At 44.0% G+C, this 14,892-nt stretch overlaps 1 protein-coding gene across 4 annotated transcripts in view; it reads left to right on the top strand.

The window, feature by feature from the left end:
• The first annotated feature begins 12,081 nt into the window (after positions 1-12,081).
• Positions 12,082-14,892, top strand: part of fuom (fucose mutarotase) — a 144,260-nt gene continuing 141,449 nt past the window's right edge. For all 4 annotated transcript variants that reach the window (XM_080215624.1, XM_080215623.1, XM_080215626.1 and 1 more), the window contains exons 1-2: positions 12,082-12,206; positions 14,134-14,202. In XM_080215624.1, coding sequence (XP_080071750.1) covers positions 12,122-12,206; positions 14,134-14,202 — 154 coding nt within the window. In that variant the 5' untranslated portion in view covers positions 12,082-12,121. The remainder of the gene's footprint in view (positions 12,207-14,133; positions 14,203-14,892) is intronic.

Below are 14,892 nucleotides of genomic sequence, written 5' to 3'. Positions count from 1 at the left end.
ATGTCCCCATAATACTTGAAATATCCACCCCGGCTGAGAATTATACTGATGAACCATTTCTCTAATAAATCTAATAAATGAAGTTTATTTATTAGTGTCACCTAAATTAGGAGGCTTACCTTAACACTTAATGAAGTTACTGTGAAAATCCCCTAGTCACCACACTTTGGTACACTGAATTTACACTGAGGCAGAATTTAGCGCCTAACAAGGACATCTTTCACTAAATTCTCCCTCAGTGCACCTGAACAGGCACCCGAGTGTGGTGACTATAGGATTTTCATAGTAACATCATTACAGCATGTGAGGAAACCGGACCACCCAGAGGAAACCCAGGCAGATATGGGGAGAATGTGCAGACTCCACACAGACAGTGACCCAAGCTGGGAATCAAATCTGGGCCCCTGTTGCTGTGAGGCAGCAGTGCTAACCACTGTGCCACCGTGCTGTGCCCTGGATGGATATAAATGTCCTGTTGAACTTCTTGAGTGCTGTTGGAGCTGCACCCCAGGCAAAGTAGGGATTCCATCACACTCCTGACTTGTGCCAATGGTGGATAGGCTTTAGGGAATCAGAAGGTGAGTAACTGAAGCCACAGAGTTGTAGCCATTATTTAACATTTGAAATGCACACACACACTCACACGTACACACACATGTACACACATGGACATACACAGACACACAGACACACACACAGATGCACGTTCACACACACACGCAAACACACACAAAAACACGCACACATGCATACTTACACACACAATCACACATGCATGCATGTACACACACTCACAAAAATGCACACACACATGCATGCACACACACACATGTTCACACAAAAGTACACACACGCACACACACACACAAAACCATACACACAAAATGCACACACATACATACACAAAAACATACACACACAAATGCACACACATACACATACACACAATAGTATTTCCATGCAGTCTGTAAAGTGGTGTTGTACTGTCATAGCCTGAGGCAAATTCTTTGCAAAGACATACTGGAGATGCACACATGATAGTACTTCACTCATTCCACGTCAGTGTTACCACCCTTCACATTAAATAACTATACCGATATTTAATGTGATTTCTTCTCTTTTGGTTCAGCACTATGGAGGATTTAGATGCTTACCAATTGCCCTTAAACACTAAGAAAAAGGCACCCTCAAGCATCCAGTTATTCATTTCTCCTGTACCCCATCCCCGCGGGCTGCCTGTGTGAGACTTCCTGTTCATAAAATAAGTAAGGGTGATGTTTGTGCATGTGTGTCTTGGATATGTGCCCACTGGACTTGATTAATGTTATCCCAAATCAATCATAGGGTCATCAGACAGGGGAGCTATTGGAACATGCAGTGTTCTGGAGCTAAAACAATCTGTCAGACTTGAAGGGATGGGATCGTGAAATCCAGGCCTCTTTTATTTTGCGTGGCATGACGGCATAGTGGTTAGCACTGCTGCCACACAGCATCTGGTTCAATTCCTGGCCTCGGAATCTGTCTGTGTGGAGTTTGCACATTCTCCCCGTGTCTGTGTGGGTTTTCTCCGGGTGTTCCAGTTTCCTCCCACATTCCAAGGATGTGCGGGTTAGGTGGATTGTCCGTGCTAAATTGCCCCTTAGTGTCAGGGAGACTAGCTAGGGTAAATGTGAGGGACTATGGCGAAAAGGCTTGGGGTGGGATTGTGGTTGGTACAGACTCGATGGGTTGAATGGCCTCCTTCAGCACTGTAGGGATTTTATCTAACTCTTGATTAACCTTATCAAAATTAAAATCATAACATTTTGGAGAGATGCAACACGCCATGCGGCGAAGCACAGAGGTTTATACCATCCTGTAATGTCTCTCAGGTTCAGCAAGTACATGGTAGGGCAATCAGATTGCTTCTGAAGCAAGAACACATGACTCTGGTGCACTTGTACAAAAACAATTCATTTGTCAAATATGGGCATCCCTGGGTCAGCCAAAATTTATTGCCCATTCCTGACTGCCCTTGATAACTATGATGTGGAGGTGCTGGCGTTGGACTGGGGCGGGCACAGTAAGAAGACTCACAACACCAGGTTAGAGTCCAACAGGTTTATTTGGAATCACAAGCTTTCAGAGTACTGCCCCATCATCAGGTGAGTGAAGAGGTAGGTTTCACAAACAAGGCGTAACCTTTGTCTATGTACGCCTTGTTTGTGAAACCTAAAGTTAAACTAAAATTAAAGTAATTAAATTAAGGGCCCCGTGCACTGTGGACATATTCTCTTCTACCTTCTTCCGTCAGGAGAAAGATACAAAAGTCTGAGGTCACGTAAAGAACAGCTTCTTCACTGCTGCCATCAGATTTTTGAATGGACCCACCTCGCATTAAATTGATCTTTCTCTACACCCTAGCTTTGACTGTAACATTACATTCTGCACTCTCTCCTTTCCTTCTCTATGTATGGTATGCTTCGTCTGTACAGCACAAGAAGCTGTAAACTAATACATGCGACAATAATAAATCAAATCAGTGATAAATCAAATAAAATGTGCAGCACAATGGTTAGCATTGCTGCCTCACGGCGCCAGGGATCTGGGTTTGATTCTCGGCTTGGGTCACTGTGTGTGCAGAGTTTGCACATTCTCTCTGTGTCTGCATGGGTTTCCTCTGGATACTCCAGTTTCCTCCCACAATCTGGAAGACATGCTGGTTAGATGCATTGGCCATGCTGAATTCTCCCTCAATGTACCAGAATAGGCGCCGGAATTTGGCGACCAGGGGATTTTCACAGTATCTTCATTGCAGTGTTAATGTAAGCCTACTTGTGACTAATAAATAAACTTAAACTAAACCAAAATGATGCCTGCATCCTCTGAGTGGCGACCTCACAGAGCAAAGCATGCAGAGATCATTGAGTTAAAACTCCAACCATCGATACATTGAATAGACAATTTGGTTACGTCTCTACAGGGGATAGGGACAGAAAGAGAAGAAAATGGAAGAGGATTGGTAGATCAGAAAAGAACAGAGTATCAGAAAATTGTGAGGGAGAAGGGAAGGAAGCAGGAATAGTAAGCCAGGAATAAGTAAAAATAAAAATCGGGGATAGAAGTGGCACAGCAAAAAACAAACAGAAAAGGAAAGCAAGATAAAGTGGAACAAATTGAGAAATACAGATGTGAAATAAAAAGGAAAAAAACTTACAACAATACAAACCTGAAGTGATCCGTAACTTGGATTCCTGTGTGTCTGATTTTATGTAAGTTTACACTAAGAACATAAAGCTTCTCAGAGGAAAACCTCCAAGAATGTCAGCATTTAACAGCACTTAACCCCATCCAGAATTGATTTGATTTGATTTGATTTATTATTGTCACACGTACAGTGAAAAGTTCTGTTTCCGCGCATTATACTGACAAAGCATGCCGTTCATAGAGAAGGAAAGGAGAGGGTGAAGCATGTTGTTACAATCATAGCTAGGGTGTAGAGAAAGGTCAATGTAGTGTGCGGAAGGTCCATTCAAAAGTCTGATGGTAGCAGGGAAGAAGCTGTTCTTGAGTGCGTTGGTACATGATCTCAGACTTTTGTATCTTTTTCCTGATGGAAGAAGGTGAAAGGGAGAATGTCCTGGGTGCATGGGGTCCTTAATTATGTTGGCTGCTTTTCCGAGATAGCAGGAAGTGTGGACAGAGTCAATGGATGGGAGGCTGGTTTGCGTGATGGATTGGGCTTCGTTCACGACCCTTTGTAGTTTCTTGTCATCTTGGACAGAGCAGGAGCCATACCAAGCTGTGATACAACCAGAAAGGATGCTTTCTATGGTGTATCTGTAAAAGTTGGTGAGAGTCATAGTGGACATGCCAAATTTCCTTAGTCTTCTGAGGAAGTAGAGGTGTTGGTGGACTTTCTTAACTATAGTGTTGGCATGGAGGGACCAGAATTGGTTGATGGTGATCTGCACACCTACAGACTTGAAGCTCTCAACCCTTTCTACTTTGTCTCCATCAATGTAGACAGGGGCATGTCCTCCACTATGCTTCCTGAAATCGCTGACAATCTCCTTCATTTTGTTGACATTGAGGGAGAGATTATTGTCATTGCACCAGTTCATCAGATTCTCTATCTTTCTCCTGTACTCTGTGTCATCATTGTTCGAGATCCGACCCACTACAGTGGTGTCATTAGCAAACTTCAAAATCGAGCTGGAGCACCACACAGTCATAGGTGTATATGGGGTATAGTAGGGAGCTTGAGGGGCACAGTCTTGAGGGGCATCGGTGTTGAGAGTGATCGTGGAGGAGTTGCTGCATTCCCAGTATATCATGCTAATCGGAAGGCTTATCCCACTGCCAGTGAATGACATGCGTATATGGGAAAGCAACCAAAAAGTACACCAAAAAAGAATTGTGTACAGACACCCAATCACAGAGGATATGAAAAGGATATTTAAACTTCACTGCCTCGGTTCAGGCTGTGATCTGAGTCCATTAATTATTTGTAACATCTGACAATACAACATTTGCAAAGAAGGCCGTGCCTTTGGGTACCTGGGGCATAAACTCTGGAATCCCCTCCCTCCACATCTTTTCCCTCCTTTAACACACGCCTTCTCTTTCATTAAGGTTTTCGTCAGCTGATCTAACAACTCTTTATGTGGCAAACTCCGTTTTATGGTGATCCTGTGAAGTGCCTGGAGATGTTTATTACACTAAGTAATAGAATTATAATTATCCTAAATATAATTGTCGATAAAGAAAAAAACTGAAGAAATACCACAGTCGATAAATGAATAACATGTTTCATTCCATTCTGAGAGGCTCTGAATGCCTTTAATTAAGTTTCATTTATATCTTCAGGTATCTCTAGCTTTGGATGTAACATGTTGAAACTATAATGTAACAGCAAACTGTTTTGAGTATGTAATGATTTGATGTGTAGACAGTTGTGATGTACAGAAGAATGAAGTGATGCCTATCTGCTTGAAGTGGGAGAGTGTAATTCAATAGGAGATTAATGCGACACTGATTTCAGCAAACACTACAAGCGCATCGTGTTTCATACTCAGGCCTGTATTCCTGTAATTGCTGCGATGAGGATTGATACTCCTTTAGCTCAACACTCAACCAAATGTTTCACTAAATGAACAAACGTGTATTGTTTTCATTCACAATTTATTTTACTGTTACGATTTGCTGGCAGTAATTTTTTGAGATGAAGCTATAACATTTACACAGAAGTGATTGGAAGAAAAACTTTCTTCATTGGCTTTTACATCATGATAAATCTGCAAATTCCAGCACGCTGGACACAGAGGAATCATTGTTAGAATTTGAGCTCTTCTATTCTTCCATGGGATGTGGACAAGGCCAGCATTTGTTGCCCATCCCTAATTGCCCTTGAAACGGAATGCCTTGTGAGGCCTTAGACTTGTAGTCCTAGAATAACTGAATGAGGCCCTTTGGCCCATCATGTCTCATAGTATCATAGAATCCCTACGGTGCAGAAGGAGGCCATTTGGCCCACTGAGTCTGCAAACTCAATCCCTCAATTCCACCCTACGTCCACAACCCCACATATTTACCCTAACCCTGCTAATCCCTCTGACACTAGGATCAATTTAGTATGGCCAATCAACCTAACCCGCACACCTTTGGACTGTGGCAGAAAACCAGAACACCTGGAGGAAACCCACACAGACACAGGGGAGAACGTGCAGACTCCACACAGACAGTGACCCAAGGCTGGAATTGAACCCAGGTCTCTGGCACTGTGAGGCAGCAGTGCTAACCACTGTGCTACCATGCCGTCCATAAAAAAAGTTGCAAAGAATGCCCATGTCAACCATCAAGCATCTATCTATTCTATTCCCATTTTCCAGCATTTGGTCCATAGCCTTGTATGCTGCAGTGTTTCAAGTACACATTAAATGTCTCTTAAATGTTGTGAGGGTTCCTGCCATCTCTACCAGTGAGTTCCAGGTTCCCAAATTCCCTCTAAATTTCCTGCCCCTTACCTTAAATACATTACTCTGGAGTCTGGAGTCACATGTAGGCCAGACCAGTAAGAGTGGCAGATTATCTTTTGCCCTAAGGGCATTAGTGAACCAGAAATGTTTCTGATGAAAAGTTCTGATGGTTGACCTGGGCCATCATTACTGAGACTGGCTTTATAATTCCAGATTTATCTGTTGCATTAAAATTCAACCAGCCATCACGATGGGGTTTGAACCTGTGTCCCCAGAGCGTTAACCGCTAGGTGTCAATACCATCACATCCCCTGTAAGGAGCAGATTCAGCATTAAATATTAGAACAGATTGGATAAATACTTGCAGGAGAAAAGTAAGATTGCAGAGCTATGGGAAAAGAGCGGAAAGTGGGATATCAAAGAGAGGAAATTGACATAATGGATTAAGCGATTTCCTTCTATGCAGTAAGATTCTAATATGCTGTTTGTAAGGCCCCACGATAAAGTTAATTTTTAAAAAAAGTTTATTTATTAGTCACAAGTAGGACTTACATTAACACTGCAATAAAGTTACTGTGAAAATCCCCTAGTTGCTACACTCTGGTGCCTTTTCGGGTACAGTGAGGGAGAATTTAGCATGGCCAATGCATCTAACCAGCATGTCTTTGGACTATGGGAGGAAACCAGAGGAAACCCATGCAGACATGGGGAGAACGCGCAAACTCCACACAGATAATGACGCAAGTCGGGAATTGAATCCAGGTCCCTGGCGCTTTGAGGCAGCAGTGCTAACCACTGTGCCAACGTGCTGCCCCAATCCCCACTTGCCTGCCATGGTGCTGGACTGCCTGTCCATTGGCAAAGGTATTGATAGCTTACCGGCGTAACATCCACCTCAAAGTGCCAGGAACCTGGGTTCAATTTCAGCCTTGGATCACTGTCTGTGTGGAGTTTGCACATTTTCCCCGTGTCTGCGTGGGTTTCCTCTGGGTGCTCCAGTTTCCTCCCACAGTCCGAAAGACGTGCTGGTTAGGTGGATTGGCTGTGCTAAAATTCTGAATGTGGATATGTGTGTGAGTGTGAGTGCATGATATACCAGTATAATCTTTGTATAATTCACATCTTCACCCAAATGTATACAAATTTCCTTCCACCGAAATGCTTATTCCAAGCTGACATTTGCTAAATAAAAGTGTTGTATTTTTATGGGGAGTGTAAAAATATTCTGTAACTCAGTAACATTTCACCACTGTAGATTTCTGATCTGTTGGTGTCAAATGCTGCAGGAATAACAAGGAACTCCATTTTAAGCCAAAAGGTGGCATCACAAAGCAAGAAACAGTGGAAGCATTTAGACAGGTAGCAATTTGTAAATGTGAGGATAAAGAATTAATTGGCACTCACTTCAGTTCCTAATAAATCCGAGTTGAGAATCCATTCTGTGTACGCTAGGTAAGGTGACATCTTCACAACATGTTAAACTTTCGGAAAGTTTAAGATAATTGGTAAAACAACCAGGGCAGGGATGAGCAGATTTTTTTATATAGATACACAGTATGTTATTATGATCTGGAATAAACTCCATTCATCAGGATTGTCAGAGAATCATAGAAGGAGGCCATTTGGCCCATCGAATCTGCACCGACCACAGTCCCACCCAAGCCCAATCCCCATAACCCCATGCATTGACCACAGCTAGTTCCCCTGATACTAAGGAGCAACTTAGCATGACCAATCCATGGATGTGTGAGGAGATGCAATAAAAAGGAAACAAAGTAAAATGGAATGAAATTTAATCAATACCTGAATTTTAAAACTTTTCAGGGGGCTGTAGGGGTAAGTAAGAGTGCGAGACTGATTGGATAGCTCTTTCAGAGGGCTGGCATTAGTGCAATGGGCTGAACAGCCTCCACTGCTGTAAGACTCTATCAGTTCTATGGGACAGGAATTTCTGTCCCTTCCTGCGGTGTGTTTTCCATTGGTGGAGGTGGCCCACCATTGGCTGGTGGCGGGACCTTCCAGTCCTGCCACTGTCTATGGGGGTCTGAAGGCCCACACTCTTCGCCAATGAGGAACGAGCTGCAGGGGCAGGCATGTTGTCACCTTCAGTGGAACTGAAGGATAGCGGGATGGGCCAGAAAATTTTGGCTTATGTTTCTGTAAAGTCACAGGGAGATAAATAGCTCATGTTACAGCTCAAATCTACATAGCTACAGTGAAGTTTTCAGTTTATGGTTCCAACTATAGTGAGACTCACAGAATAAGTCACAAAATCACAAGAAATATGTCATTCTTTTACTAATGTGCATATTGATGATATATGTCTGGCACTGCTGTCTCACAGTGCAGAGACACAGGTTCAATTCTGGCCTTCGGTGACTACCTGAGTGGAGTTTATACATTCTCCCTGTTTCTCTGGGTGCTTCAGTTTCCTCCTTCAGTGTAGAGATGTGCAGTTAGGTGGATTGGCCATGCTAAATTGCCCCTTAGTGTCCAAAGATGTGTATTTTGGGTGGACTGGCCATGCTAAATTGCCCCTTAGTATCCAAAGATGTGTAGGTTAGGTACACTGGCCATGCTAAATTGTCCCTTAGTGTCCAAAGATGTGTAGGATGGGTGGATTGACTGTGCTAAATTGCCCTGTAGTGTCCAAAGATGTGTAGGCTAGGTGAATTGGCCATGCTAAATTGCCCCTAAGTGTCTAAAGATGTGTCGGTTCGGTGGATTAGCCATGTGGGGTTACGGGGATAGGGTCAGGAAAAGAGCCTGATAAGGTACTCTGTCAGAGAGGGTCGGTGCAGATTCGATGCTTTGTCAACTATCTCATAGTTGACCATAAAATGTTCTGTTTGTAACATCCATAGCAGGTTTTTGATATTAAAAAAATCACTAAATAGGTAAAGAATAATTGAAATGAGTATTTTGGTAGCTCAAGACTAGAAATATAGGTGCTGGCACTTAATCGCTGCTGTTAATTTCATTCCATTTTACTGTGTTTCCTTTTTGATTGAGGTACCCGATTAAGACCCAAAGTTCAAGACACCATTGAAGTTGAATGGGAATGCAAGCTAAGTCAAGCTGTGCTGATTGGACATCACCATCTTGAGGAGACAAAACAGCTATGAATTGTGAGCAGAAAATTGAGTAAGTTTCTTTGCTTCTATGAATAGTTTGTCTAAAAAAAAAGTACTTGTATCCATACCTGGGCCAGAACCTGGCAGTGAAATATTTCAGAGCGATTCATACACTAAAGAATGGGGGGAGAACAGTACATTGCAAACAAAGATGGTGACTGCAGTTTTACTGACTCGCCTGCACCAGAATTGGGGTGGGCGAGACTCGCAGAATGGAATTCTCCACTGGCCTCGGGCGGGATTTTATGTGACTCGCCCACGTGAGGTCGTAAAATACCGGCCGGTAAATTAATATAATAATATTATGTAAAAGAATGCCTTCAGTGTTCAACGACTGATGAAGGCGTTAAATTATTAATCCAGAAACTCAAAATTAATGTTCTGGGGACCCGGGTTCGAATCCCACCACCGAAGCTGGTAACATTTGAATTCAATAAAAAAAATCTGAAATTAAGAATCCACTGATAATCGTGAAACCATTGTTGGAAAAAGCCCATCTGGTTCAGTAATGTCCCTTTAGGGAAGGAAATCTGCCATCCTTACCCAGTCTGGCCTACACATGACTCCAGAGCCACAGCAATGTGGTAGACTCTGAACTGAAAACAGTTATTTTGTATTAACACAGTTTCACTCTATGCTTGTCGAACATGTAGACTGTGCTGAGAATCTCTTCGTATCTTAAGAAAGAAACATCTCTGGCGTGCCTTAAATCTGCAGCGATCGTCTCATTTAATCAAGAGGGGTGTGTCAGAATCTATCCCTTTGCTCAAAATTTCTTCTGGAATTCTGCAGCTTGTGAGAAATATTACAGAATTTTGGGCGTGGCGCAATGTTATTTTCATCAAACTCAACAGTTCAATCACAACATTGGGATAAAAGACTTAAATTCATTATGTTGGTGAACACAAGTGCATGTCTTCTTGTTGAGATGTGACTGTAGCTATGGTGACAGTGTCTCTGCATATCTAAACAAACTATGTTAATATAACAAACTATGTTAATGTATGGGACTCAATGAAAGAACAAGTGCTGCAGTTTTATCTGAAGGATGAAAGGCACCAAATTCTCCAAAATTGAAAAGGAAGCCAAAAAAAAAGACAGTTTTTATAGAATCCCTACAGTGCAGAAGGAGGCCTTTCAGCCCATCGAGCCTGCACCCACAACAATCCCACCCAGGCCCTATCCCCATAACTCCATGTATTTACCCTGCAAAATCCCCCTGACAGTAAGGGGCAATTTAGCATGGCCAATCCACCTAACCTTTGGAGTGTAGGGGGAAACTGGAGCACCCGGATGGGGGGAACGTGCAAACTCCACACAGAAGGTGACCCAGGGCCGGGAATCGAACCTGGCTCCCTGGCACTGTGAGGCATCAATGCTAACCATTGTGCCACAATCTGAATTACAGAGATAGAAAGGCAGAGTTCGAGAGGCTGCTTGGGAGTTGGGTCATTGGAAGTGGGCAAAGAACACAGATCCGCTCAGTTGGACAAATGAAGGGGAAGCCCAGTCCATGGAGTTAACAATGCAACAGCTTTGGAACAGATGAACCTTTTAAGAGTAAAGGCTCAGCATGCACAGAAGACTGTTTGCACATGGGTCATCACAGCCCCGGCAGATACCTTTGCCTCCTTGAACACGCATGATTCTGGGGCACTTGTTCCTCACCTTCATAGTTTCCTTTGTTTAGACCCTAGTTACAGATTGAACTAAGTCACTTTCAAACTTAAATCAACAGAATTGATTTTAATGGTAATTTTATTAAGATGCACAAGTAGGAGGTACAGCAGGCAACCTGCTGTTAAATTGATTAATAATGTTATACAGTTCCCCTTACAGTCGCTTGCAGAGGGATATCATCATTTTGATTCATATGCAATATTGAACAGGGTAGATTTTTTCCCCTGATTGTACATTCAGTTCAGTGTAGAGGTATGAGGGGTGATGGATGAGTGGGATTGTTTTGATTTAGCATGTGGACAGCAGAGCTTTGGACGGCCTGAGTAGAACCATTTTAGTTGATGGGTTGTCTCTGCATCCTCGGGACATTCCCACCAGGAAAGGAGCCAGCAGAAATACATGGAAATCAAATTGAGAGTCCTGTAATCATAGAATCCCTACAGTGCAGAAGAGACCATTTGGCCCATCAAGTCTGCACTAACTCTGATACGGTATCATACCCAGTCCTTGTCTCCTTCACCCCACACATTTGCCCCACTAAACCCCCCAATCTACACGTCTTGGGACACCAAGGAGCAAGTAGGCATGACCAATCCACTTAACCTACATGTCTTGGGACAATAAGGAGCAATTTAGCATGGTCAATCCACCCAATCTGCACATCTCTTGACAGTAGGAGTAAACCAGAGCACCCAGAGGGAACCCACACAGACATGGGAAGAGTGCGCAAACTCCACACAGAGACAGTGACCCGAGGCTGGAATTGAACCCGGTCTTTGCCGCTATGAGGCAGCGGTGCTAACCACTGTGCATCGTACCACCCATAATGTCACTTTGGACCATATCCAAAAGCGGGAAGGGCTGTGGCGTAGTCACTGGACTAGTAATGCTAGGGTAATGCTTGGTAAACCTGGGTTCAAATTCTACCTTGGCAGATAATGAAGTGTGAATTTAAATAAAAATAATCTGGAATTAAAAGCCTAAAGGTGACTGTGAAACTATTACCAATATTCATTCGTCCCTTGAATGAATATTTAAAAACATGTGGGGGAGGTGAGATGAAGACTTGAGTGCTAATGAATATTCATAGCAAACCTAATATGCGCAGAAAAGGTTAAAAAAAAGTTTCTATGTTTAGTTTTGTTTTGAAATATCTCCTGACCCAAATCAGGCTGAGTGGGTGAAAGGATTTGGAGAAGTGTAGAGACACAGGGGAATGGGATGGGGTTGGGAGAGGAGGCAGTTCAGGTAGGTAACACCTGGATGGGGCAATGTTAAACCTCTGACATTCTCACAATAGCGCCGCCTTCTTTCAGAGCTTTCTCCAACCGGGAGTGTCATCCGAAGGAAATGGTGATATTAAAGGGGATTCCCAGCATTATATCCCCCGAGCTGCTTTATGCTCTGGCTAAAATGGGACACGGGGATGAAATCGGTAAGACCGACCAGTTGTATATATTCCGGATAGGCTGCAGCCCCCGTTCTCTGAGCGGACACAACACAGAGCAAAGCTTACACTCCATAAACTTCCGCATTGCTGCAGCATGAGGTTTGAGCTTCAGAGCTCTGTGTTTCACTCTCTCTCTGACACTGTTCCCGAGAGCTTGGTCACTCTCACTCGGTGTTACTGAACCCCTTTCCCCAGGCTCTGTCCCCACTCGCTGCCCCCTCTCCCACTCCCCCTACCCCCCCTCCCCTCCCCCTACCCCCCTCCCCCTCCCCTCTCTCTCCCCTCTCCCCCCTCCCCTCTCTCTCCCCTCTCCCCCCTCCCCTCTCTCTCCCCTCTCCCCCCTCCCCTCTCTCTCCCCTCTCCCCTCTCCTTTTGTGTTGTTACACTCTAACACGCAAAGACTATTGTGATTATGTCGCACTAAAATCACCTCAATGTCTTTTTTAACTGAATGTTGGCTAGAAGTTACTGGGTTCCCAGCTTGGTATTTAAAGCCCCGTTTGAACCTGCCCAGGTGATTCGGAGGTCACGGTGAGCCAAGCTGTGGGTGGTACAGTTCTGTCAAAGTGTAAGGGAAGTTTTAATTAGTCTGAGTAGTTTTCTGTGGGATTGTTGTTTACTGGGGTCTAGTCTAAATGTTTACCTTCGTCGGTGCAAGCAATGCTGATCAGGAGAAAAGCTTTAAACCACAATCCCATTCTCATTATATCAGTTTACAAGCTGCTAAGTAGTATTTTTAAACCATTAAACCATTATATTATAACTATTAAACTATTATATTATCATAAATCATTAATATAGGGAGTGAGATAGCTTGACCTTGGGATTGGACAAAGCTCGGCACAACACTGAGGGCCGAAGGGCCTGTACTGGGCTGTAATGTTCTAAACTCACAGCTCTAGGGATCCAGGTTCGATTCCCAGCTTGGGTCACTGTGCGGAGTTTACACGTTCTCCCTGCGTTAAGAGTCAGCCACAGTGCTGTGAGTCTGGAGTCACATCTAGGCCAGACCAGATAAGGATGGTAGATTTCCTTCCCTAAAGCAGATGGGTTTTCCTCCCCTAAAGCACATTATTGAACCAGATGGGTTTTTACGACAATTGACAATGCTTTTGTGGTCACCATTAGACTTTTAATTCCAGATTTTTATTGAATTCAAATTTCACCATCTACCGTTGTGGGATTCAAACCCCTGGATATTATCCTGGGCCTGTGGATTACTAGTCCAGCGACAATACCACTTTGCCACTGCTCCCCCTGTGATGTAGTAATTCTCTGTAGTAATTACATTGTTCAGGTACAGTGCATGCAGCAGATATGTACAGATATACTGTTAAATCATATGTGAAGCTTGCCTGACCTTTCAAAGTAAAACATCCAAACCCTTACACTAAGACCATAAGATGTAGGAGCAGAATTAGGCCATTTGGCCCATCGACTCTGCTGCACCATTCAATCATGGCTGATAAATGTCTCAACCCCATTCTCCCCCTTTTCCTCGTAACCCTTGATCCCTTTACCAATCAAGAACCTTTCCATCTCTGTCTCAGGTATTGTATTATTGCAACTGCACCCTCATCAAGCGAGGTGAGCATCACTTTTATGCCATGCGTGTAGGTGAAGAGGACATTTGCGAACACAGCTGAAGTTAAACCACGACGTGCTGTAAAATCATTGGCATCTGGGGATGTTTTGATGCTGCTGCGTGTAGAAAAACCCGTTTGACCTTGCATTTCTCAAACAAATAGTATTTTAATTTTGGGAGCCTTCTATTGTGGCAAATGAACTGTTGAATCATCAGCTGAATGTGGTTTTCTGACTCTGTATATTCCCAGCGCTCCATGTTCACAAGGCTTTATGTGACATGCTAACCGGGAGGCCCCTAATTCTTCTCCAATGTTTTATTTTTCAGTGCTTGCTGATGCCAACTTCCCGACTTCCTCAGTGTGTCGCTCCGGGCCTACTGAAATAAGAGCTGACGGTGAGCCTTATACTCAGTGAAGGTGTCTTTAAAACTGTTAGCATTGCCATCAATAGCAACATTTCTTGCACCCCTAGTCGTCAGGTTTTCGACTGCCGTCAGGTATCATTTGTAATCTTGGTGAAAGCAATATGGCCGCTCAGCCTGGGAGGTCAATCAGTGAAAATTGGCATGGTGGCGCAGTGGTTAGCACTGCTGCCTCACAGTGCCAGGGAGCCGGGTTCAATTCCGGCCTCAGGCCGTTGGGGACAGCGGTGAGTCTGGAGAGCTCTGACAAAGGGTCATAGAAAGTACTGGTTTTCATAGAAACTCTATAGTGCAGAAAGAGGCCATTTGGCCCATCGAGTCTGCACCGACCACAGTCCCACCCACGTCCGATTCCCATATCCCCGCTAATCTACGCATCCCGGGACACTAAGAGACAATTTAGCATGGCCAATCAACCTAACCCGCACATTTTTGGACTGTGGGGGGAAACCGGAGCACCCGGAGGAAACCCACGCAGATACGAGGAGAATGTGCAAACTCCATACAGACAGTGACCCAAGCAAGGAATCGAACCCAGGTCCCGGGAGCTGTGAAGCAGCAGTGATAACCACTGTGCTGCAGTGCTGGGTCATCCAGAATCGATTGGCTCTATTCTCTCCCCCACAGATGCTGTCAGACCTGCCGAGATTTTCCAGCATTTTC

Source organism: Carcharhinus amblyrhynchos, chromosome 31 (assembly GCF_965287045.1).
Source record: "Carcharhinus amblyrhynchos chromosome 31, sCarAmb.v2.hapA, whole genome shotgun sequence".
Classification (NCBI taxonomy): domain Eukaryota; kingdom Metazoa; phylum Chordata; class Chondrichthyes; order Carcharhiniformes; family Carcharhinidae; genus Carcharhinus; species Carcharhinus amblyrhynchos.
This window is presented reverse-complemented; position numbering and strand designations above follow the sequence as displayed.